This window comes from Oryctolagus cuniculus, chromosome 8 (assembly GCF_964237555.1).
Source record: "Oryctolagus cuniculus chromosome 8, mOryCun1.1, whole genome shotgun sequence".
NCBI lineage: Eukaryota > Metazoa > Chordata > Mammalia > Lagomorpha > Leporidae > Oryctolagus > Oryctolagus cuniculus.
In genome coordinates this window covers 82739494-82764507 of record NC_091439.1, presented here as the reverse complement: position 1 = coordinate 82764507, position 25014 = coordinate 82739494, and the positions used below count along the sequence as shown (strand labels likewise).

At 46.5% G+C, this 25014-nt stretch overlaps 1 protein-coding gene and 2 long non-coding RNA genes across 6 annotated transcripts; 2 read left to right on the top strand and 1 right to left on the bottom strand.

Annotated features, from left to right (window-relative positions):
• Positions 1-885: 885 nt before the first annotated feature.
• Positions 886-18758, bottom strand: PLAC8 (placenta associated 8). Of its 4 annotated transcripts, none has more exons than XM_008267653.4 (5): positions 18541-18758; positions 10536-10678; positions 8231-8355; positions 5126-5239; positions 886-1770 (listed from the first exon to the last, which is right to left on the bottom strand). In XM_008267653.4, the coding sequence occupies exons 2-4, from the start codon at positions 10648-10650 to the stop codon at positions 5135-5137; spliced, it is 345 nt and encodes a 114-aa protein (XP_008265875.1). In that variant the 5' UTR covers positions 10651-10678; positions 18541-18758; the 3' UTR covers positions 886-1770; positions 5126-5134. The 4 variants fall into 4 exon arrangements, with proteins under 4 accessions (XP_008265875.1, XP_008265874.1, XP_002717109.1 ...); XM_008267652.4 differs by having other exon boundaries at positions 18461-18601; XM_002717063.5 differs by lacking the exon at positions 18541-18758 and adding an exon at positions 14924-15118.
• On the top strand, positions 9357-10212 carry LOC108178115 (uncharacterized). The gene is made up of 3 exons (XR_011378381.1): positions 9357-9446; positions 9618-9711; positions 9940-10212. It is a non-coding gene; the product is annotated as an uncharacterized lncRNA (long non-coding RNA).
• On the top strand, positions 16962-23522 carry LOC127483187 (uncharacterized). Its single transcript, XR_011378379.1, has 3 exons — positions 16962-17427; positions 22273-22404; positions 22896-23522. It is a non-coding gene; the product is annotated as an uncharacterized lncRNA (long non-coding RNA).
• The last annotated feature ends 1492 nt before the right edge of the window (positions 23523-25014 follow it).

Genomic DNA, 25014 nt, shown 5'->3' with positions numbered 1-25014 from the left:
ATAAATGGATCATTAATTAATAGCCTTCCATAAAAGAAAATACTGGGCCCATTACTGATGAATCTGATGAATTCTACCAAACCTTTTATTTATTTATTTTAAGATTTATTTTATTTATTTGAAAGGGAGAATGATAGCACTTCCATCTCCTGGTTCACCCCACAAATGGCTGGGGCTTGAGCCAGGCCAAAGCCTGGTGTCAGACATTGCCCTAGGTACTGAGAATACAGCAAAAATAAGTCACTCATTGGGGGTTTCAGGTGGTGTTTAGGTAAGAGAAGTGGGGCTCTGACTGGATGTGATGAGACCACGGGTGTCACTAATACCTGGATTTCTCTCCTTGAATACCTCAGTAGGTGATGTTGGACTTGTGTGGAGAAGGCCCAGGGGACACTCAGATGGACTTGCTCAGTGGTCAGTCAGGGAGACAGCCTGAGGATCAGTAGTAAGGGAGAAATGGAAACACAGATTTCGGAGTCCTCCTTGGCATACGGGAGGCAGCTGAACCCGTGAGAATGGATAACGCTGTCTCAGGAGACCACGAGGTATGAAGGAAGTGGCCCTCGGCAGAACCCTGCAAAGCACCCACGAGTATAGGGCAAGTAACAGAAGACACAGAGCATTCACGTTCACTGAGTGCCTACCAGCTTCTGCGTGCTTTGAACTTGATCTCATAGAAGTTTCCCAATAAATCTAGAAAGATTGCCTTCCCCTTCCTCACCCCAACAGATGAAATGGACTTAGAAGTGTAGAAAGAGAATCAAGGAGAATTAGGAATTGAGTGAGATTTCATCTGGACAAAATGTTGCAGCTGGACGAAAAAGTAAGAAAAGTGAAAAATTATTTCGCACACTTCATCAGTATTTAACCCAGATTGAGTCATACTGAATTTAGTAATTGAATTTTTATTACTTGCCTTGATAATTCACATTCAAAAGGGAAGGGAAATCAACGACATCACACACCCTCAGATGTGCAGTTGGGAAGAAAGACATAGTGTGCTTTTGGCATAAAGTCTCACGTTGTCCGCATTAGCAATGTGAACAGGTGCGGAAGTATTAGCTAAATGTACCGTAACTGTCTTAGGATAGTTATCTGTAGGATTTCTTTTAAAAAAGATTTATTTCTTTATTTGAAAGGCAGAGTGATGTATGGGAATAGGGGTAGGAAGAGGTCGTTCATGCATTGGTTCACTCCCCAGATGGCCACAACAGCCGGGACTGGGCCAAAGCCAGGAGCCAGGAGCTCCGTCTGGATCTCCCAACGTGGGTAGCAGCGGGCCATCTCCCGCTGAGTTCCCAGGCGCATTAGCAGGAAGCTGGACCAGAAGAGAACAGCGAGGACATGAACTTCGTGTTCTGGTATGGGGCGCTGTGGGATGCTATTGAGTTGCTGTGGACCAGAATCTCCTGCTTTGACACTGAAGTATGAGAACAAAATTATGAAATTGACCTTTGAAATTAACTAGTGACAAAGACATTCTGGTGAGAGGAAAGAAGCATCGAGAACTTTGTTAGTAAAATGAGATTTGGTTTATGGTTTAAATCTCATTTTTAAAATATGTAAGCCAAAAATTGTGACAATACAAAAGCCAGAACAAACGGGGCTGGACCATTTAACAAAATTCAGAGACAACTGCATTCAAAACTTGGATTTTTTTTCGTGACATCCATGCATTCAGGGGATTCATCGTATTTCAGGTACAAAAGGAGAACCATGCAAGCTGAAGGGATGTGCTGATTTCATTTGCTTCAAATATGAGCTCTTGACCTAAAAGAGACACACAAAGAATAGCTTTAAGTTTTCTCAATCTTTTTTTGTTTTTAATAATTTTTTTAAAAAGATTTGTTTATTTGAAAGAGTTACAGAGAGAGAGAAGGAGTGATAGATCATCCATCTGCTGGTTCATGTCCCAAATGGTTGTAATGGTCAGGGCTAGGCCAGGCCACAGCCAGGAGCTTCATCCGGGTCTCCCACATGCATGTAGGGGCCGAAGGACATGGGCCATCTTCCACTGCTTTTCTAGGTGCATTAGCAGAGAGCTGGATTGGAAGTGGGGCAGCCAGGACTCAAACCGGTGCCCATATGGGGTGCTGTGGCTGCAGGCAGCAGCTTTACCCACTATGCTACAGCTCTGGTCCCTGTTTTTAATAAACTTTTAAAGGCAGATGCATTTAGATTCCAAGGAAAGTTGCAAAGATAGCATCAAGAGTTCCCCACAGACCCTGTACCCAGTTTCCCTGTTAGTTTTGTCACAAGGAATGGACTGATGTTGGTTTATTCACATTCCTGTATATTTAGCTGAGATCCTTTTTCTATTTCAGGATCCATGCAGGATACCACATCTCACTTAGTCCTTGTATTTCCTTAGATTTCTCTGGACATGATTCTTTTTCATCAAAACAGTTTCCTTGTTTTTGATGACCTTGGCAGTCTTTAGGGGGATTCGTGTGTCTGATACGTGTCTCCTGGTTGGACTGGAGTCATGAGGTTTTGGGAAGAAGACCATGAAGATAATGGATCACCTGACCAAGGGAGTTTTGTCAGGTTTCTCCGCTGAACAGAGCATTTCACAATGGTTACGGAAGACGGAGTCGAGAGATCGTTTACAGGAGTGGTATTGTGCGGCAGATAAAGCTGCTGCTGGAAGGCCGCGTCCCGTGTTGCAGAGCCTGGCTTGCGTCCAGCGTCTGTGCTTCCCACCCAGCTTTTGGCTCATACGCACTCTGGGAGGCAGCAGATGATGGTTGAGTGTTTGGGTCCTGGCCATCCACTTGGGAGACACAGATGGAATTCCTGGTCCCTGGCTTCCACTTGGGTTTGAATTCAGGTAGCTGCGCCCTCCTCTGCTCCCTGGGACCTGGGGTGGTAGCAGCTTGGGACCTGGGGTGGTAGCAGCTTAGTTGTAGCTGGCCTGGTTACTGCACCATCCCTGTCCTTTCCCTCTGTGCCCCAACCCCCACCTTCACAAGCAGCCGTCATTCAAGCCTTCCATGATCCCAATCTCACTTTCTTCTATTTGTTGTGAATGGACACACATTTCCTCTTTAGAATGAGAAACCACTCCTTTTTTTTTTTTTTTTTTTTTTGACAGGCAGAATGGACAGTGAGAGAGAGAGACAGAGAGAGAAAGGTCTTCCTTTGCTGTTGGTTCACCCTCCAATGGCCGCCAAGGCTGGCACGTTGCGGCTGGCGCACAGCGCTGATCCAAAGGCAGGAGCCAGGTGCTTCTCCTGGTCTCCCATGGGGTGCAGGGCCCAAGCACTTGGGCCATCCTCCACTGCACTCCCGGGCCACAGCAGAGAGCTGGCCTAGAAGAGGGGCAACCTGGACAGAATCCGGCGTCCCGACCAGGACTAGAACCCGGTGTGCTGGCGCCGCAAGGCGGAGGATTAGCCTGTTGAGCCACGGCGCTGGCCAGAAACCACTCCTTTCAAGAAAATTTCACTCATCCATTTCATGAGACATCATCTTCCTCCTTAGAACAGGACATGGCACTTGGTCCAAAGGCATCTGGAACATGCTGCCTTTTTAATGAGGGGGTGGTCTGAGCCCCTCTGTGAGTACAGAGGGGGGCAGCTCCTTTGTTCTTGTCCTGCACAACCCCCATGGTATCTTACATGGCAGTAGATCCAGAACACATTAATTGGGAAATAATGGACATTGGAAAAACCTACCTCCAAAGAGTTAGTTTTTTAACCATAAAGAGTTTTCACTCACTATGAAAGGAAGTGGGATATTGCAAAGAATGCAAGAATGAACGTTTCCTTTCCATACTCCATAGAGGACTCACAAAATCGTGTTGATTCCTACTTAACTATATCCTCGATAGAGAAGTCTGAGAAAAATTAGTTGACCATGACTTGATTAAATTTCAGATACTGGGGGCTGGCACTGTGGTGTAGTGGGTAAAGCCGCAGTCTGCAACGCTGGCTTCCCATTTGGGAGCCGGTTGGTGTCTTGGCTGCTCCACTTCTGATCCAGCTCCCTGCTAATGGCCTAGGAAAGCAACAGAAGATAGCGCAGGTGCTTGGGCCCGGTCAACCACATGAGAGACCCAGATGAAGCTCCTGGCTCTTGAACTCATCCTGGCCCAGCCCTGGCTGTTGTGGCCATCTGGGGAGGAACTGGTGTTCTCTTTTTGTACCTCTCCCTCTTTCTCTATAACTCTGATTTTCAAATAAATAGATCTTTCAAACATTTTTTCAAAGGTGAAATTCAATGTAATACTTCCAAATATTCTAAATTCTGTATCTACTCCCTTTGAAAGTCAGCTTCTCTAATAGAATTTTCTATTTAAGCTCACCTCACTGTGATAGATGCTTTATATTACAATTAATCAAAGTATTCTATAACACATACTTTTCATTTGCTCTATTTTATTTTAAAAATATATTTAATATTTTTTAAAGATTTATTTATTTATTTGAAAGGCAGAGTTACAGAGAGGCAGAGGCAGAGAGAGAGAGAGAGAGAGAGAGGGAGGGAAAGAGAGAGGTCTTTTATCTGCTAGTTCACTCTCCAAATGGCTGCTATGCCAGAGCTGGGCCGATCTGAAGCTAAGAGCCGGGAGCTTCTTCCAGGTCTCCCACATGGCTGCAGGGGCCCAAGCACTTGGGCCATCTTTCTCTGCTTTCCCAGGCACATTAGCAGGGAGCTGGATCAGAAGTGGAGCAGCTGGGACTCAACGAGCACCCATATGGGATGCTGGCACTGCAGGTGGTGGCTTTACTTTCTATGCCACAGAACCAGGCCCATTATCTCTATTTCATAATTATATACCAATTTTAAAGATCAGTTTGTCTTAGCAGACAGCATAATATCTACTTCTTTTGGATTTCACCATGCTCTGGTATTTTGCAGGTGGTAAGGGCTTCATTAATAGAGTAACAGAATCCTGAGAAGTTTAGAAAATTCACCATTCCTTTATTTACTAAAATATGGTTTTAAAGTGTAGAGTTTTCTTCTTTGTAGGAAGAAATCAAAACCTTATAGTAAGACAGCAAGTTGGGAGCCTTAAATTGTTATTACTGAATTATTATTCAAAACAACAGGAATTTACAAAAACCCTTCCTTATCGTTCTCGAAAGTCCAGATTCTGGGAAGAAGGTTTGCTCTGACTCACCATGGTCCTTCAGAAAGCGTTCATGGCTCTCCTTCGGTTGATATCTCTCTTGATTTGGCAAACAGAACAGTAAGGACAGCAAAGGGTCACCATATAATCATCACAAATGGACCCCTGTTTGAAAGCAGAAAAGAAATAGAAATGTAAAATGCACTTATTTGGAGTTTAGACTTGGATTTTTAGACAACTTAAAGAGAAACAGAAGGCACCAATCTTTTGTTTGGATGGATGCCTTGAAGGAAATGTCTTTTTTAATGACATAATCAGTTTCCCCATACTTTATAAATCTGAAAATGTAAGAAGAGGTTCAAACAAACTAGTAAAATGAGGGTAAGAGTTGGAGGAGTTTCAAAATTCTTTTCTCCCACACCCCTTCATTATTTCAGAAAGCTACTAGAGGATGTGTTCCATCAAAATGAGGGAGCAAATCAAGAAAGAGGATGTTATGGGCTGGAAGGCAGAGTAGTCTCACATAAGAGAGGGGACAGTGGAAACTAGGGTCATGGGGAAGGGTCCTAGGGTAAGAGTTAAGCACCTGGAATGAAGGACCATTAGTTCAAAGGGTAGGAGGTCAGGAAGAGATTTCAAGAGGAAGATGGAAACGATAGGATGTCTTTTGCAAGAGATTTAGAAAACTGGCCAAGAATGTGGGGTAAAGTACTCATAAATAAATGGAGGAAATTTAATCAAACCAACTGGTAGTTATTAATAACAGGTAAAACAAAGTTTAGGAGGAAAAGTGATCGTATTCATTACATGACTCAACTTGAGCTGGATAAAGCAAATGTAGGTATCATAAGGTAAATATTGAGTATGTAATTAACCAAAATTACATATAACTATATTGGTGGGGGAGGGCCCGTGGGTGGGGTTAGAAAGGGGAGAAGACAGAGCTAAATTCTCATCTTACATGGTGGGAGGTCAGGAGATACTGTCCCCAGCTGAAAAGTCAACATCTGAGGATATGGAGGGAAATTCCCAAACACCCAGCCCTGGGGAAGGAGCAGGCAACAGAAGTGTGGGGACTGCTGCTTTTCTTAACAAACCGCCCTGTAAAATTAAATCGCCATGAAAAAGTGTTTGCCTCAGGGCACTGATAAATTTTAAAGCCATACTTATGAAATGCACAAAGTATAAAAGATTCTCGGGGGAGAAAAAAAACAACCCTGAGAGAAGATATCAAATTATTAGTGGAGTTTATCACTGGGTAGTGGAATTGGATATAAAGAGGTTAGATTTTCATTTTGTAAACTTCTGTGTTTGCATGTCATAAAATTATCTGTAGCATTTTTATAATTAAAAATGATAACTATTTTATGGGAAAAAAGAATTTCAAAGAAATAAATTCTTAAAACATTTTACATATTCATTTGTTCCCTGTGATGGTTAATTTTGTGTGTCAGCTTGGCTAAACTATGTAACAAGTATTTGGTTATTACTATTCTAGATGTTTCTGTGAAAATATACTTTAGATTTTGAGGAGAGCAGATCATTCTCACCATGCGAGTGGGCCTGATGCAATCGATTGAGGATGTTAATATGGAAAAACACTGCACTCCCCTGAGCGAGAAGGAATTCTGCGTGTACATGGCCTGAGTGACCATGAACTGCTAGCCTGCTGGCCTCCACAGTCGTATAACCAGCTCCCTGAATTCTCTCTCTTTCCACTCACATACAATTTCAAAATCTTTTGCATCAAAGTCAATTTGTCTTTTTTAAGAAAAATGTTTATTTAGGGGCCAGCCCTTTGGCACAGTGGGTTAATGCCCTGGCCGGAAGCGCTGGCATCCCATACGGGTGCCGGTTCAAGACCCGGCTGCTCCACTCCCGACCCAGCTCTCTGCTATGGCCTGGGAAGGCAGTAAAAGATGGCCCAAGTCCTTGGGCCCTGCACCCGCGTGTGAGACCCAGAGGAACCTTCTGGCTCCTGGCTTCGGATCAGCACAGTGCCGGCCATTGTAGCCAATTGGGGAGTGAACCACTGGATGGAAGACCTCTCTCTTTTTCTCTTTCTCTGCCTCTCCTCTCTCTGTGTAACTCTGCCTTTCAAATAAATAAATAAATCTTTAAAAAATGTTTATTTATTTTAATCTGCTTGAAAGAGAGAGAGAGATCTTCCTTCAGCTGGTTCACTCCTCAAGTGCCCACAACAACCAGAGTCGGGCCAGGCTGAAGCCAGGAGCCCAGAATTCCATTGGGGTTTCCCACCTTGAGCAGGGGCCCAAGCACTCAGGCTATCATCTGTTGCCTCGAGGGGTTGTGTTAACAGGAAGCTGGATCAGAAATGGAGGTGTTAGGATTCAAACTGGCACTCTAGTATGGGATATGGGCATCCCAGGTGGTGGCTTAACCCACTGTGCCACAACACCTGTCCCTAACTAATCTTTTAATTCCATTTTCCACACATCTTTTGAGTACCCCCTTTATATGTATGTTTGTATAGGCATATATATGTATATATGGAGACATATGTATGCATATACACACATTTCCCTTGTATATATACAAAGATACATATGTGTGGGTATATACATATATGGCGCACACATGTATGCACATATATGTGAAAACACACACGTATCCACCCACCCTATTGGCTCTGTTTCTGGAGACCCTAACTAATTTACTCTTCTATTACACAAAAAGAAGTAGATGTAATGGAAGGTGCATGCATAGAAGTTAGAATCAAATACTTACACTCTGTCTCTCTGCTACTAATGCATCTTTAGGCAAATTACTCCACCTCCAAAGGCTTTGAAGTCCTCATGTGCAAAATGTTGTGGACTTACTCACTGAACAGGGATGGTGAGGGGATGAAGCGCGCATCATGTCACACATCTGGGACATAGTATGGTCTAAAGCCTCCTCTTTCCTTGTATGGTATACATGCAAACATGAGTTGCTTATTTTCTAGGGCTTTTAACAAAAACCTAGATGAAAGTCACATAACCAGAGGATCTAGTGATGCAACTGAATAGGACTGCACATGCTAGGAAACTATAACCAACCAAATTCAGATGACGCATATCACCCAGCGTCCTCCATGTGTGTAACGATTGGTAGGTGGTTGACCATTTGAATGATGTGCTATCCTACAAGACTCACAGGGATGCCGTATCGGGTCCGGTAGAGAGTCCTCATGGCCACAGATGTTCCACAAAGACAGCATTCATTCATGTCAGCTGCGACTTGACATCCAAGGCACGGGTAGCAAAATGAGCCACAAAGACCTGGACACAGGAAACCAGGGATACTGGTTACTCTACTCGGCCCCACTAGAGTCAGAGTCAGGCCACGTCCACAAGCAGCAGTCACATCACGGGCCTCAGCCATGTACCCTGTCCATCTTCAGTGTTCCTACTGGGCCCTGCATCAGCTTCTCCCCCAACTCCCAAATCATTTCCGGAATGTCTACACCTTAGAGAGCCTTTCATTCTTCCCATGGGACTGTCTCCATCCACTCATTCATTGATCCACTGGACCAGTCCATGTTCCAGATATTATTTTCTGTGTTGCTCAGTGCATGCAGTAGGGAACCAGGACAAAAGGTGCCCCCACGGAAATCTGCTTAGGACGCCAGGGCCCTGAGTGGAAAATGCTCCTTGAGCTGAGTACTGGAGGAGGAATGGGGGGCTGGCGCTGTGGCATAGTGGGTAAAGCCACTGCCTGCAGTGCCAGGATCCCATATGGGCGCCTGTTTGAGTCCTGGCTGCTCCACTTCCGATCCAGCTCCTTGCTATGGCCTGGAAAAGCAGTGGAAGATGACTCAAGTCCTTGGGCCCCTGCAGCCACGTGGGAGACCTGGAAGAAGCTCCTGGCTCCTGGCTTCGGATTGGCGCAGCTCTGGCAGTTGCAACCAGCTGGGGAGTGAACCAGCGGTCGGAAGACCTCTCTCTCTCTCTGCCTGTCCTTCTCTCTCTGTGTAACTCTTTCAAAGAAATAAATAAATATTTTTTTAAAAAGGGATGAAAAAGAGCTTTCAAGGTGAAGAAAAAAGGAAAAGAACCGTCCCTTTAAGGAATGTATTAACACCTTCGATTCTCAGGGTCAAAGCCAATGTACAATAATGATTACAAGACAGTTCTCATCAGTTCCCACGTGATGTGATAATACAAAGATCACAGATTCAGTGTAGTTCACAGATAGAATTCGAAAAAGATAGTGATACATCGCTCTCTCTGTCTCTCACTCTCTGTTCACTGTGCAGCCCGAGCACGAGGACAGGATGGGAGGGAAGCAGGCTGGGGATCAGATGACAAGAGACCGCCAGCGCTCTGCGTTTGCCATGGAAGTCTGCAGGGACCATAGACACATTTTAAAGGTGGGCGATGAGCCAGGCAGATCTGCGTTTAAGAAAATCTGCTCTGAAACAATTATGCTCACATTAGAATTTAATTCATTTAATTGGATAATAATTCCGGGGGTGGAAGGGATTAATGGTTATCTTGAGAGAGTTTTCCTGGTGGCGTGTAATTGTCACTTTGATTTACAGATGTCTGGCTAATGTCCTGCGAAGATAATTGGCCCAGATTATCTCCTGAGACCAAGAGGCACCAATCAACAGACCCAGCGGCCCTGGTTCTTGGGTACTTTTTCCTCTCATTGTAATTATTAACATGGTTCAGTTTAAAGTTCAGTTTCACAGGTAAATTCAAGGTTCAGGTATTTTCTCTCCTCGTCTAAAAATACCATGTAGACTGGAGACGGGTAAGGAGACTTCAGGACAAAATCCTTGGGGGTGAGTGGTTTGCTCACTGGTGGACCCTCAGAACTAAGCACCTCCATCTTCTCTGCACCCCCTTTCTCACCCACAGATCTCCTTGTCCCCAGCTTCACTTAGAGAGAGTTCTTGGGGATGCCAGTCAGCAAGCTTCCAAAAAGGAGCCCAAGACACACAGCGACCCCTTTTCTCCAAGACGAGCTAATTGTCCTAACTCACAGATACACAGAAAACCCGCCTGGAGACAACACCTGCGTTCGTGCCGAGATCACGGATGAAAACGACCCTGTGTGTCCTGCACATAATGCAATCACATTTAATTCATGGGCAACAGGAACCATTTAAAAAAATCAAGTTAAACTTGAAATGTTTCTTTTATTAATGTAAAGTCTGTTTGCAAATCAGAAGGCCAGACCTGTTGATTGTTAGAATCACTGAGCCCTATCATGGCTCTCTCGACTCTGCAACCTCCTTTAGGAGTCAGATTAGTCTCTGGAAGACTGGAGAAGACTAAATGCATACTCAGTACAGAGCCTTTTTGGTGAAACACACCGTGGCCTGAGTTACCGGGGGCCAAAATAAGAGGGGCTTTTAGCACACAGTGCTGGAGGAAGTGGGCAAGGACCTGGTCATTGGTGATCGCCTCCATGCCCCTCCGGGGCGCCTCCCCACCCCACCCCGTGCACTTACAGACCCCGCAGTCACTGAAGCAGTCACATACGCCCGTCTGCCAGTTGGAGTTCTGCGGAGCCCGGAATGTGGGTTGTTGAGTCACCACGACCACGGGCGCCCCCGGAGCTTGCATCTCCACGCAGGGTCCTGGCTGCTAGGCGCTGTCGGGGAAAAAGTGGGTGTCAGTAGCCTTGGGGTTGCTTCTCAAAGGAGGTTCCTGCTCGCGAGGCGAATCAGCGGCTTGTCCACGGCCTAAGAGCGCAGTTTCTGTCCCCACCACTGGGAGCACAGAGGCCCCGGGGGAGGGAGTTCACTGAACTGGTAAGGTGAACAGGTGCTTCTCACGGGGTAAGGGGGTGGAACACGGCTGCTCACGCACTAGTTTTAGACAGGCACCTTGAACTCACACAAGACAGGCAAATAAATGGCGAACCTGCGGTCGTGGCTGGAAGTCGCAGGTGATGGAACATTCTCTACAGCTGCCCCGTGCTGAGATTTTTGTCTTCGTGCGCTTCCCCTCCCCTCCCCCCAGCCCCACCCCAGCCCTGTTGTTATGCCCTCTCTTGTCCTGGACTTGTTTTTTTTTTTTTTTTTTTTTTAAGTTGACTCAAAAGGCAGAGAGACAGAGACGACACTCTCCAAAAAGTCCACCACAGCCAGGGCTAGGCCAGGCTGAAGCCAGGAGTCGGGAACTCACTCCAGGTCTCCCCTACAGGTATGGCAGGGACCCAAATACTTGAGCCATCGCCTGCTGCCTTGCAGGAAGTAGAGCTGGCCCTCAAAGCTGGTATGGGAGGGGGGCGTCCAGAGCAGCCGCTTAACCTCTGGGCTTGTCTCCGACTAGCTGTGTTCTCCCAGCCTCCTGCACCCGGGCAGAGCCTGCACACGAATGCACTGTGTCCCTTTGGCGGTGTGGCTGGGCAGACTCTGGCCACGCGGTAGAGGTGAGCCCTGACTGTGGCCGGCATTTGGTTAGCTCATTCCTCATTTCTCTTCTTCATGAGAGGCAGTGCGGGGTCATGGAAGATGAATTAAAATTCAAGTGAGAAAATCTTTGTCTGATTCTGGTTTCTGAGACAATGTGGTCTTGACCTAGTCATTTCAGTTTCCACGTACTAATCTGTAAAATGGATGGATTCTGACCTATCTACCTCTCAGGCTCACGGAGAGAATGCAATGAAAGAGAAAGTCCGTGGGCGAGTGAAATGAGCAATAAAGAACCAAACGATATAAGGGGCGGTGGCTATACTGTATACAGATATAGCAAGGAGGTTCCTTTTGATGATATCCATGAACATGCATTTGCAAGAATGCCAGCGCTAGGCTGGGTTGAATTCAGAAGCTAGGAGCTTCTTCCAGGTCTCATATGTGGGTGACAGGGGCCCAAGCATTTGGGCCATCTTCTGCCTTTCCAGGCACATTAGCAGGGAGCTGGATTGAAAGTGGAGCAACCGGGACACGAACTGGTGCCTAAATGGGATGCTAGCATCTCAGGTGGTGGCTTTACCTGCTGACCCACAGCACCGGCCATAAAATGTTCTTATAAATATTTGTATCGGGGTGGGTATATGGCTTAGCAACTAAGATGCTGGTTAAGGTGCCTGTGCCCCAAATCAGACTGCCTGGGGTCAATTCCTGTCTCAGCTCCCGACTCCAGCTTCCTGCTATTGGGAGGCAACAGTGATGGCTCAAGTTGTTGGGTTCCTGGCAGCCATGTGGGAGACCTGGATTGGCTTCCTGTTCCCAGCTTGGCCTCTGAGGCCATTGCAGGTCTTCTGGGACTGAACCTGCACATGGGGGTCTCCCCCGCACTCCCCTCCCTCCTCCCATCTTGTTGCCTCTCAAATTAGTTACTAAAAATTTAAATGTTTGTATCTGTTGAACATCATCACTCTCAGAAAATAGCTCTAGGTATTTCCTTTGCCATTACTGCATAAATTATACAAACACCGTGTACTTTTTAAAGTTCCAAAAATTCATATGCTTGAGTTATTCACAGCAGCATCATTTGTTTTTCCAAAATATAATAAACAACCTAAATTCTTATATATGAGACATTGCTTGAACAAACTGTGGCTTTCCCACACATGGAGGAATAAAGAAATAAAAGCTGTCAACCATGAGATGTTATTCCAATTTAGTCTTAGGTGATATGTTTCCTGAATTGTTTGGTACAGGAAAATTCTTAGTAAATTATGAGTCAGTCAAGCACTTGGGAACAAGACTGCTGGAAACTTTCCAGTTGCTGATATTGTACAAAATGTCCTCAAAAATCTATGAAGGAAAGAGATGGATGGGGCTGGCACTGTGGTATAGTAGGTTAAGCCTCCACCTGTGGCACCCGCATCCCGCATGGCACTGGTTCGAGTCCCGGCTGCTCCACTACCAATCCAGTTCCCTGCTAATGGTCTGGGAAAGCAGTAGAAAATGGCCCAAGTCCTTGGGCTCCTGCATCAAAGTGGGAGACCCAGAAGAAGCTCTTGGCTCCTGGCTTCAAATCAGCTCGGCTCTGGCCATTGCGGCTATTTGTGAATGAACCAGTGGGTGAAAGACTTCTCTCTGTCTCTCCCCTTTCTTTCTGTAACTCTGCTTCTCAAATAAAGAAATATTTTTTTTTCTTTAAAGAGATGGGTTCCATTTTTTTGTTTCTGTTTGTGATGTTTTCAAATGGACATTACACCACTGTCAGGAAGAAGGGATTCTAACTTTCCTAATAAAAGTACGTCCCCCAAAGATATCAGGAGGTATAAGAAAATACACAGGGGCTAGCATTATGGTACAGTGGTAAAGCTGCCACCTTTTTTTTTTAAGGTTTATTTTATTTATTTGAAAGGCAGACCTACAGAAAAAGAGAGAAAGGAAAGACACACACACACACACACACACACACACGTAGTTCTTCCATCCACTGGTTCACTTCCCAAATGGCCACAATGACTGAAGCTGGGGCAGGCTGAAGCCAGGGGCCAAACACTTCCTCCAGGTCTCCCATGTTGGCACAGGGGCCCAAAGACTTGGGCCAATCTCTTCTGCTTTTCCAGACACATCACCAGAGAGATGGATCAGTAGTGGAGCAGCCTGAACTCGAACCAGGGCCCATATGGGATACTGCCGCCACAGGCCACAGTTTAACTTGCTACGCCACAGTACCAGCCCCAAGCTGCCACCTTTGATGCCAGCATCCCATATCAGAATGCAGGTTCAAGTTCTAGCTGCTCCACTTCTGATCTAAGCTCCCTGATGAAAGCAGTGGGTGTTGGCTCAAGTAGCCCTGTGGGGAATAGAAGCAGATGGAGGATTGCTCTCTGACTCTCCTCCTCTCTCTGTCACTCTGCCTTGCAAATTAATAAATCTAAAAAAAATTACATGTACCTGCTCACTTGTAAAATAAAGAATTACAGGAAGGCTAGATGAGAAACTAGCGAACTGTGTGCAGAGTGAATGAGGCTGCAAATGGATGGATAGGGGTGGGCTGACCCTTCTTGACACCTTTTGTACAGCTCTGAGTCTTCAAACCATGCCGGTGTTTCATATATGAAATCAACACATCCACAAAGATCCACCGTGAGTCAGGATGTGGAAGGAACCCCAAATGAAATGCAAGCAGTTACAAGGAGACCTAACTGTATTACAGTCAATATTATAATCACACCAAAGTGAGTAGTGAAGGGAAGGTAACAGAGAATTTTGGAAAGTAGGATTTTGGCTCCAAAGCCAAGGACAAAAATGACTGAGACTGGCGCCGCGGCTCACTAGGCTAATCTTCCACCTTGCAGCGCCGGCACACCGGGTTCTAGTCCCGGTCGGGGCGCCAGATTCTGTCCCGGTTGCCCCTCTTCCAGGCCAGCTCTCTGCTGTGGCCCGGGAGTGCAGTGGAGGATGGCCCAAGTCCTTGGGGCCTGTACCCGCATCGGAGACCAGGAGAAGCACCTGGCTCCTGGCTTCAGATCAGCTTGGTGTGCTGGCCGCAGCGGCCATTGGAGGGTGAACCAACGGCAAAGGAAGACCTTTCTCTCTGTCTCTCTCTCTCACTGTCCACTCTGCCTGTCCAAAAAAGAAAAAATTCATTTCAATGAAAACAGTTTTTGAAATCCATACATAGTTGTTTCATAAGATGTAATTTTCATGAACTTTTCAAAGATTCTTCATACATTATTGATGAAATCAAGGTTATTTCCTGCCCAAGAATGAAGTTACAATAAGGGAAAGGAAGGCGTAGAAGGAAACCATTGCTGTTGGATAGGAACCAAGGTGTGAACTCATAGCTGTTAACACACACACACACACACACACACCTGTTGTGCAAGGGGATGTCAGTTCCCTGTGGGTCTTCAGGAATCATCCCAACAGGGCTGCGGAAATGAGATGCCAGAGGCCTGGGAAACCCAGGGAGTTATTGTACTCACAGGTCCTAGAGGGGGAGGCTGTGTTGCCCAGAGCTCCACACGAGGTCCTCCTAGGTCTGAAGTGTGGCCAGGGTGCAGGGCGAGAGCAAGTGCCAGGGCCCAGGGGCCGGGGCCTTTATCAGGGGTCATGGGTGGGGTAGCTTGGGGCATGCAGGAAGCATTCTTGTTGAGTAATTCAAACGTAACTGGGTCAGTGTGGAAAGGGTAAAATAGGGAAGTGCTGGTGCAGCTTCTAAACAGAGATGGAGGAAACGGGCAGGGTGGCACAGCTGCAACGAAGCGTATCAACACACATGTGGGGCCCCGTGCCCAGAGAAGGGCAGCAAGGAGGTGAAAGTCCCAAGCAAGCTGGGCAGGTGCCAGCACCCAGGGAGCCACTGAGGCAAGAAACGAGTTTTACATCACACACACACACACACACACACAGAGACATAGACGCAGATGTGCAGCACACAGGTGTCCACATGGATTTCCCAGCTGGGGCCTCTTCTTGGGCTGATTGCTCGCAGCTGGGGCGGATGAGAAAGGAGGTACTCACAACATCTCCCCACAGGCTGCTCACTGGCTGTGAAAGGAAAAATCGCAACCTCACAGTGCAGAGAGCCGGCAGACCCTTAGCCAAGTGATCCAAATCAATGTTGCCAAGAATGGGGCATGGCCATCTCATGTGCTTATTGAAATGACTTCAGGATGCAATATCACCCCTGTGTTATTCCTGATACAAACACGCAGAACGCATTCTTGAAGAGGACATGCGGGGGGTCCTCTGATTGTCCTGTCCTGCACCTGGTTGTCCCCACTCAGTGTCTCACGTACATATTTGTGCCTTCAAATGGGCTCCCATTAGCCTGTCTAGCAGTGTGCGACCTGGGCATTCCCTGAGAGCCCTTGAGATCCGATCTGGGGGACCCTGTGTGTTCCCTCGCAGGCTACTGCGTGCCGAATACCCACGTCTTAGTTTCTCGGAAAGCTGACTTCTTGCGTGGAGTGGCTGCCACGGCTTTTCAGCTCAACAGTCCGAGCTGTCCATTTCTGCTTCTTCCACTACTTTTGATTTCCCCTTCTGAGTGTGGGAAATTGTGAGGGTTCAGGTGCATCCGAGAACCTTAGCACTGAGGAACTGAAGCCGAGCATGTGGTCCCAGGAGGTTTCTGATGCTGTTACAAGTTCCTCCCTGGTGACAATAACCCACAGCGCTGGGGTAGGCTGCTCAGCCCATAGGCGGTCCCAGAGGGAACTAGCATCCTGATGGATAGGTGTCTAACCACCTGTGGCGGACTCTGGGCAGGGTCTGTGACTTCTCGTGGGAGATTTCTTATGTGAGGAGACACCCTGTGATCATCAGAAAACAGAGGAGAAAGCCAACACACCCACTCTCATACAGCTTCATGGACATCTCAAAGTTCTAGGAATCTTTGAAATCATAACAAAGTAGCAAACAGAAATGAACGCAAAGTGGCCCCAGCCACTGCTGTTTGCTTCAGCCATTAGGTATCCAATAACCTTCCACCCTGGCCATTCAAGTTAAAGGTCAGTGGCAAGTGGAAGGGAAAACCTTGGAGGAGACCCAGTGCTGGGTGATGCTGCTACAGTTCCCCAGGACCTCGTGGGCAAGCCTGTTTCCCGAGTCCAGTGGTTCTCAAAGTTTCCTATGTGTGAAATCTACCCAGAGAGCTGGTTTAGAGTCAGTAATGAACATCTGCAGCTCTGCTGCTCCTATGCCTTAGGGTGCTATTAGGTAGAAAAAAGTGGCCCATCTGTGTAGACGCAGCTGGGTGAGCCCGTTGCCGCTGTAGTAAGAGTTAGATTGGGGCTAGCACTGCGGCGTAGTGGGTAAAGCTGCCACCCGTGGTGCCGGCATCCCATGTGGGCACCAGTTCGAGTCCTGGCTGCTCCACTTCTGATCCAGCTCTCTGCTATGGCCTAGGAAAGCTGTAGAAGATGGCCCAAGTCCTTGGGCTGCTGCACCTGTGTGGGAGACCCAGAAGAAGCTCCTGGCTTTGGATCAGCACAGCTCTGGCCGTTGTGGCCATTTGGGGAGTGAACCAATGGATGGAAGACCTCTCTTTCTCTGCCTCTCCTTCTCTCTGTGTAACTCTGACTTTCCAATAAATAAATAAATCTTTTAAAAAAAGATTCTCTCTCTCTGCCTCTCCCCTTTCTGTACAACTCTGACTTTCAAATAAATAAATATTTTAAAAAAACCAATTCTATAAAATAATTAGATCAATACCATCCCTTTCTCCCGGCAGACGCAGCCCTGGCCGGGGCCTCCCACAGCCCCGAGGAGTGCACACTGGACCATCTGATTCTCCCTTAGCTGCCCACCGGCTGTCGCCTGCCATCCTGAAGGATTCCAGCCACTGATCCACGCAAAGCCCCTTTGGTAATCCAGAGCTACTGGCTCTTTCATTTCTCCGCTGCTACCAATAAAGGCAGAGCCAACTCAATTCAGCCAAGATTCACAGAGCACCGACAAGTGTAAAAGACTTGTGCCAGCTTTGGTAAGTGCTAAGGAGTGGGACCCTGCCCATCACGGTGTGACTACACAGAGGCCACTGGAGATAAGAACAGATGCAAGTGGGAACTGAAGTACAGGTCATGTTGAGCAAGATTTGAAGAAAAACAGGCCAATATCTTTTTTTTTTTTACAATTTTCTCCATGGAATAGTTTCAGTGCCAGGAAATCTTGCAAGATTTAGCTCGCATTTTAATTTTATCCATCAGTCTCACAATCGATCTTGTACCTGTTTTCCCTGTCCATGAGGACCTCACTCTTGAGGACAGCCTACTATATAATTAAAATTAATGTATCAGTCTATTGTATTACAGTAACTACATTAATAACAATAAACATTATTACTGTTGATTGAGATATAGTCCTTATACTTTTTCCTTCTACTATTTATGGATGTTAAATTTCTTTTTGCTTTGACTGACATATTTCCACTTCATAATCTCTCACCTTATAAATTATCAAACATGAGATGTGAGAGATGACATCTCTCTATACGCATAACAAAGAACAATAACTTAATGCTAATTCCTTTTTCTTACTTTTGTAATGAGAATTCAAGGACTCATAATTTATTAGCTAAGTCTACAAAATTCCATCTGGTTGTTTCTTAATATTTATTAATTAATGGATGAAATAAAATATTTTCAAAGCACACAGAAATTAGCCAACACAACTTGACAGACATATCTACTGAAATAAGGAGTAAAATGAAATATCGGGTTCATAAATGCAATGCATGATATGTATTTCCTGCCAAAAGCAGTGTTTGCTTTAAATATTGAAATATTGAAGATTAAGGCTGAGATCTTTAAAAACCATGGCATCTAACAAAATGCTTAGCACATACTATTGAACTTCACTAGATTGAAAACAATTAAATAAGAAAACAGACTTTCTGCTGAACCTGAAAATATGGCACATTAAGAAAGAAAAAAGAAAATCAGATAACTTTTAAAGAAAACATTTCTTCCCCCACCACTATGATATGTCCCTGAAGTTCTTAATTTCGAAGTACTTACAGTTAAGAAAGAGTTTCTGTGTAGGAAGCGCCTTGTGGCCTGGGAGAGAATTGTACTAGAAATGAAAGCTACTCACTCACATGTAAAGGGAGAGGGCCAACCCTCCTCTGTAGCCCTGTGTAGTACAAAGAAGGTTCAGAGCCTCTCATTGGCCAAAGCAATCCAGGCATAAGTAGTTTTCAAGGTGTTCCTCTTATCTTGCGAATGGCAATATCTCTTGACTAATAAAGTATGCTACTTTTCTAACATAGCACTAAGTACACTAACAGATGTTTTTAGGAAGGAAAAGAGCTGAGTCATTACAAAGTCTGGTTTTACTTGCCTGGCAAAGTTTACTGATTTTTAAATAGTTTTCCTTTACTGTAATAAATAGCTACTTTTTTTTTTTTTTTTTTTACTTAATTTATTTCAAAGGTAGAGTGACAGAGAGAGAGACAGGGAGAGAGAGGACAGGGAAAGACAGAGATAAAAGTTCTTCTATCTTCTGGTTCATTCCCAAATTGGCCACAATGAACGGGACTGGGCCACGCTGAACCCAAGAGCCTAGAACTCATTCTAGATCTCTTTCATGAGTGGCAGAGGCCCAAGCCCTCAGGCCATCTTCTGCTGTTTTGCCAATCGAATTTGCAGGAAGCTGGATTGGAAATAGAGCAGCCAGGACTCGGGACGCACGCTGGCTCCCACATGGGATGCAGGCAGCACTTAACCCGTTGTGCCACAATGCTGGCCCCCCATTGCCATGTTTTTATTGCAGACTATAGGTAGAATTTGGGAGAAACAGACTACCAGGAATTCCATAACTGATTCATAAATTTCTCTTTTTCTTTCTTCTTCTTTGGACTTTTTAATTCGTTTTCCCTAAGTTTTTTTTTAATTCTGTTTTTTTTTTATTTTTAAAATTTAACTTTTTTTTTTTTTTTTTTTTTTTTTTTTTTTTTTTTTTTACAGGCAGAGTGGACAGTGAGAGAGAGACAGAGAGAGAAAGGTCTTCCTTTTGCCGTTGGTTCACCCTCCAATGGCCGCCGCTGCAGCCGGCGCACCGCGCTGATCCTGGCAGGAGCCAGGAGCCAGGTGCTTTTTTCCTGGTCTCCCATGGGGTGCAGGGCCCAAGCACCTGGGCCATCCTCCACTGCACTCCCTGGCCATAGCAGAGAGCTGGCCTGGAAGAGGGGCAACCGGGACAGAATCCGGCGCCCCAACCGGGACTAGAACCCGGTGTGCCGGCGCCGCAAGTAAAATTTAACTTTTTAAAATAAGATTTATCTTATTTGAAAGACAGAGTTAAAAGAGAGAGAGGGAGAGAGGTCTTTCATTCACTGGTTCACTCCCCAAATGGCTACAGCAGCTGGAGCTGGGCTGGTCCAAAGCCAGGAGCCAGGAGCCTCTTCTGGATCCCCAACGTGCAGGGGCCCAAGCACTTGGGCCATTGTCTTCTGCTTTCCCAGGAATGTTAGCAAGAATCTGGATCAGAAGTGGAGCAGCTGGGGCTTGAACTGGCACCCATATGGGATGCCTACATCACAGGGGATGACTTTACCTGCTATGCCACAAGGCCAGCCCCAAGTTCAGCAATTTTTAAAAACATTTTGCCACATTCACTTCAAATGTAGAGATTGTATATATGTATGTATATAATATTTTTCTTGAAAATAGATATTAATATCACCAAGCGAGGGATTTGTGACGGTGATCACAATGTGGGGAAAGAAGGGTTTATTGTCTTGACCATGGTATGACTCAGCGAAGTGACATTTATAACTATATACCAACTGCCATGGCAATTAGGCATTGCCTGTTCCACAGAGAACAGAAAGCATGGGATATTTGTCTTTCTGGGTCTGGCTTCTCTCACTTAGCATGATGACCTCCCAGCTCTATCCATTTGGTTGCAAGTGCCAGGACTTCATTCTTTTTTATAGCTGGGTAATAGTCCCTCATAATAATTTCCGGGTTAAAGAAAACATTTCTTTATCCAGTCATCAGTTGATGGGACTTTTAGGTTGATTCCACATTGTAGCAATTGTGAATTGAACTGCTGTATGTCTTCCCTAACATTGGTTGAATGCTTACTATGTGATGGGCACAGTTCTAAATGCTTTTGTGTGTGTTAGCTTTTTGGATTATTTCTACCATTCTGTATAGTGGTACTTTAAAAAAAATTTTTTTTAAGAGAGAGAGAGACAGAGTGAGCGAGCAAGAGAGCACTCCCATCCATTGGTTCACTCTCCAAACACCCACAGTGGTCAGGGCTGGGCCGGGGTTGAAGCCCAAAGCCAGGAACTGAATCCAGGTTCCCCACGTGGGTGGAAGGAACCCGCTCACTTGGCCATGACTGCTGCCTTCCAGTGTCTGCATTGGAAGGAAGCTGAAGTCAAGAGCTACAGCCAGGAATTGAACCGATATTCCAATACAGGACACAGGCTAAATTGCTTAATTGCTAGGCCACACAGCCACTCCCTGGGTGGTACAATCATTGCTTTCTATTCGACTGACAAGGAGACTGAGGCAGAGAAATGCTAAGTGGCAAGTAGGTGGCAGCTGGGAATTATCTGAGCCAGGACTCTCACCTGTGCACGTCACTTATCTGTGTCACGTTCAGCCACACAGTCTTCCTGGGTAATGTAACTCACTAGCCTTGTCCCAGTGGGAAAGATCGCCCATTTCAAACCACCTCAGAGTGAGTGACAGGAAGGCTGGGTACTCTCTTTTCAGAAAGGTTTTGTTAAATAAAATTTCCGGGGGCCACTGTTTTGGACTAACCTCCTGCACTGGGCCCCAGCAGAACAGACACTGAGTACCAGGTAATACAACTGCAGGTCCAAACGGGCCAGTTTCCCCAAAACAGGAGACTCTGCTAGGTTTGAATCAATGCCATAAGGAAGTCCTCTCTCTGTTTCAACCCTAGTAAGAAAGCAATTTTGAAATGACCTCTCTGATTCTTGTTTCCTGTTCCTGTTTCTTCCCCTCCTTTCTGTCTATGAAGCCACTCTCCACTGCGCAGTCCTGGAAACACTTGTGATACAGTGAGGTGCTTTCTTTACTTTTTTTTTTTTTTTGACAGGCAGAGTGGACAGTGAGAGAGAGACAGAGAGGAAGGTCTTCCTTTGCCGTTGGTTCACCCTCCAATGGCCACCGTGGCCAGTGCACTGCGGCCGGCGCACCGTGCTGATCCGATGGCAGGAGCCAGGTGCTTCTCCTGGTCTCCCATGGGGTGCAGGGCCCAAGCACTTGGGCCATCCTCCACTGCACTCCCTGGCCACAGCAGAGAGCTGTCCTGGAAGAGGGGCAACCGGGACAGAATCTGGTGCCCTGACCGGGACTAGAACCCGGTGTGCCGGCGCCGCAAGGCGGAGGATTAGCCTAGTGAGCCGTGGCACCGGCTTTTCTTTACTTCTAAAATTAGAAAAATAAGGCCTAGCTGGGGCCAGTATTGTGGCGCAGCAGGTTAGGCTGCCACCTGTGACACTGGCATCCCACTTGAGCACTGGTTTGGTTCCTGGCTGCTCTGCTTCTGATCCAGCTCCCTGCTAATGTACATTATCAACTTAGGCCAGATACAAAAGGCTCTGGTACAGTATGGCAACAAGGTCCTTCTGGCACCAGATCCTGAGGCTCACGAGCAACCTATCTCCCCAGGGGACTCGGTCTTATTAAAGACCTGGAAGGAAGGGTCTCCCTCAGACCAGTTACAGCCCCAGTAGAAGGGGCCCCATCGAGTCCTGCTGAGCACGCCTACGTCAGTAAAATTACAGGGCATTCCAAGCTGGGTACATTTGTCAAGGATTAAACCTCTACCTCTTGAGTCTCCACAGGTGGATCCAACAGATACGTCTGTTTATTCCTGTGAGCCAACTGAAGATCTAAAATACCTCTTCAAAAGGCAGAAGGATAAGTAGAACTCTTGTCCTCGCCACGTCGAAATTCTGCAATTCAGTGCCCACCTGGTATACATACCTCTTTTGATTCTTTCTGGGAGCTATTATTGGCAGAAGGACCCTTGGTGGGTTCCTCGGGGGTAAAGAGGGACAGCCAGAGTTTTATGAAACTGACTTTAAGAACCTGACTTTAGCTCTGGGTAATCTGGCCTACCCTTCAGGATGGCTTCTACAGCAAGCTCTGGTTTCAGTAGACTCCCTGAACAGGGTAGTTATGGACAATAGACAGGCCCTAGAGTTCATGTTAATAGAACAAGGGGGCATGTGCAGTGCTCAGTGGGATCTGCCACCTTTACTCAAATAATAGTATGTTCTCAGAAAGGGACATCAAAGCCCTCTATGCTCAAGTTAAATGGTTTTCTAGTTTGCATAGGGGTAATCTCTCACCACCTACTGTCTGGCAGATGGCTAGACTTGTTTTTTCCATTTTAAGGGACACACCAGTTGCACTTGGGGTTATTCCAATCTTGCTCATGGTGATTGACACTTCTATGTTTCAGAACCCAGCAGCTTCTGAGAATACTGATGACCATGCAGGGGACACAGACGATGGTGGTGACTGAAAGAGCTCCAGCTCGTGAAACAAACTCATTAGACGAGATAGGCAGAGAATTCCGGACCGAGAACAGGCAGGGTCTGTACCTCTAATAAGCAGGAAGCAGCTACAGAAGATGGTGACTCGACACCCATCAACATCCCCTTAAGATTAAGGTCTGGAGTCTCTGAGGGGGGAATGAAGTAGACAGGCTAAAACCGATTAGGTTTGTGAGCTGGAAGACCACGCCTTCGCCACGCCCCTGTGTGACCTCACACCCTACCTGATACCCTCACCCTGCCCCCGTGTGACATCATGCTCCACCTGGCCATACCTGAGCACCCACCTGCCCACAAGCCACGCCCCTGTGAGAAATATATAAAAGGCAAGGAGCGGCCCAAAAGGCTCTCTGCCTCTGCTTTGCTGCCGGTGATAAGTGGTGGATAGCAGCTCAAGGCACTTGCTGCACGTGGCTTCTGGCCTGCTCTCTGCTTGGTATGGACGCAATCTTAGTTTCCAGATTTTCCCCTCTCTAAACTGAACTAAAGCCCTCACTTTCCTACGCACCTAAATAAAAGCCCAAGATGTACCATGCTGCCTCGTTTATTGATGCTGATATTTAGGATTCTTCTCAGGCTTATTAATATTGGGGATTTATTAATAAGCATATGGTGATATCGTATGGCTCCCCAAATTCCGGCATTCAGATGGTGCTTCTGGGGAACTTTAAGGGGCCACGTTTTTGTATAGATTTTTAGGGGATCATGTCTGATATCACAGACGGGCCAGTTTCCCCAAAACAGGAGACTCTGCTAGGTTTGAATCAATGCCATAAGGAAGTCCTCTCTCTGTTTCAACCCTAGTAAGAAAGCAATTTTGAAATGACCTCTCTGATTCTTGTTTCCTGTTCTTGTTTCTTCCCCTCCTTTCTGTCTATGAAGCCACTCTCCACTGCGCAGTCCTGGAAACACTTGTGATACAGTGAGGTGCTTTCTTTACTTCTAAAACTGGAAAAATAAGGTCTAGCTGGGGCCAGTACTGTAGCGCAGCAGGTTAGGCTGCCACCTGTGACACTGGCATCCCACTTGAGCACTGGTTTGGTTCCTGGCTGCTCTGCTTCTGATCCAGCTCCCTGCTAATGGCCTGAGAAGGCAGCGTAGACCTGGATGAAGTTCCTGGCTCCTCGTTTTGGCCTGGCCCAGCCCTGACAGTTTTGAGCATTGGGGGAGTGAACCAGAGAATAGATCTCTTTCTCTCTCTCTCTCTCTTTCTCTGTCCCCTGTCTGCTTCCTCCCAGGATACACGTTAGCAGGAAGCAGGTTTGGAAGCAGAGTAGCCAGGACTTGAGTCAGGCACTCCCATATGAATGCAGTCATCCCAGGCACATACAGAACTGTTACACACCACTGCACCACAATGCCCGCAGCTCTACATATCTCTGAATATGAAACACTCAAATTAGAGTTGAGGATAATTGGGGCTGGCACTGTGGTGCAGCAGGTAAAAAAAAAGCTCCCATCTGCAGTGCTGGCATCCCATATGGCCACCAGTTCTAGTCCCGGCCGCCTCACTTCCAATCCACCTCTGCTATGGCCTGGGAAAGCAGTAGAAGATGGCCCAAGTCCTTGAGCCCCTGCACCCACGTAGAAGACCCTGAAGAAGCTCCTGGCTCCTGGCTTCGGAGCAGACCAGCTCCTGCCGTTGGGGCATCTGGGGAGTGAACCAATGGGTGGAAGACCTTTCCCTCTGTGCTTCTCTGTCTTTCAAATAAATAAATAAATATTTAAACAAACAAACAAAAGAATTAAGGTTAGCGTGTCCCACTGAAAACTTCGATTCCCATTGGTAGCTTTGGGACCCACAAGGAGGGAAGGCCTACACTTCCGGGAATGGAGAGGCCTACTTCCGGGGAAGAAAGTCCTTGTCAAGGTTCCCGCAGGTGCCTAAAGGTCAACCAATGAGGATCAGACCCGCCTCCACCTTTAACCCCCATGCCCTGAATCTATAAAAGGAGCTCTCCCAATCTCTGACGCGCAACTTCCCGGCCCCCACTCTGTTGCTCCGTTGGGACCGGGGAACCTCGC

Excerpts from the sequence above, each read along its gene's own strand:
- PLAC8 (XM_008267653.4), bottom strand. The coding sequence starts at position 10,650 with ATGCAAGCTCCGGGGGCGCCCGTGGTCGTGGTGACTCAACAACCCACA. Across the intron at positions 8,356-10,535 it reads CTTCAGTGACTGCGGGGTCT|GTCTTTGTGGCTCATTTTGC; the intron begins GTAAGTGCACGG and ends TCCTGTGTCCAG. Across the intron at positions 5,240-8,230 it reads GGACCCGATACGGCATCCCT|GGGTCCATTTGTGATGATTA; the intron begins GTGAGTCTTGTA and ends GCTTTCAAACAG.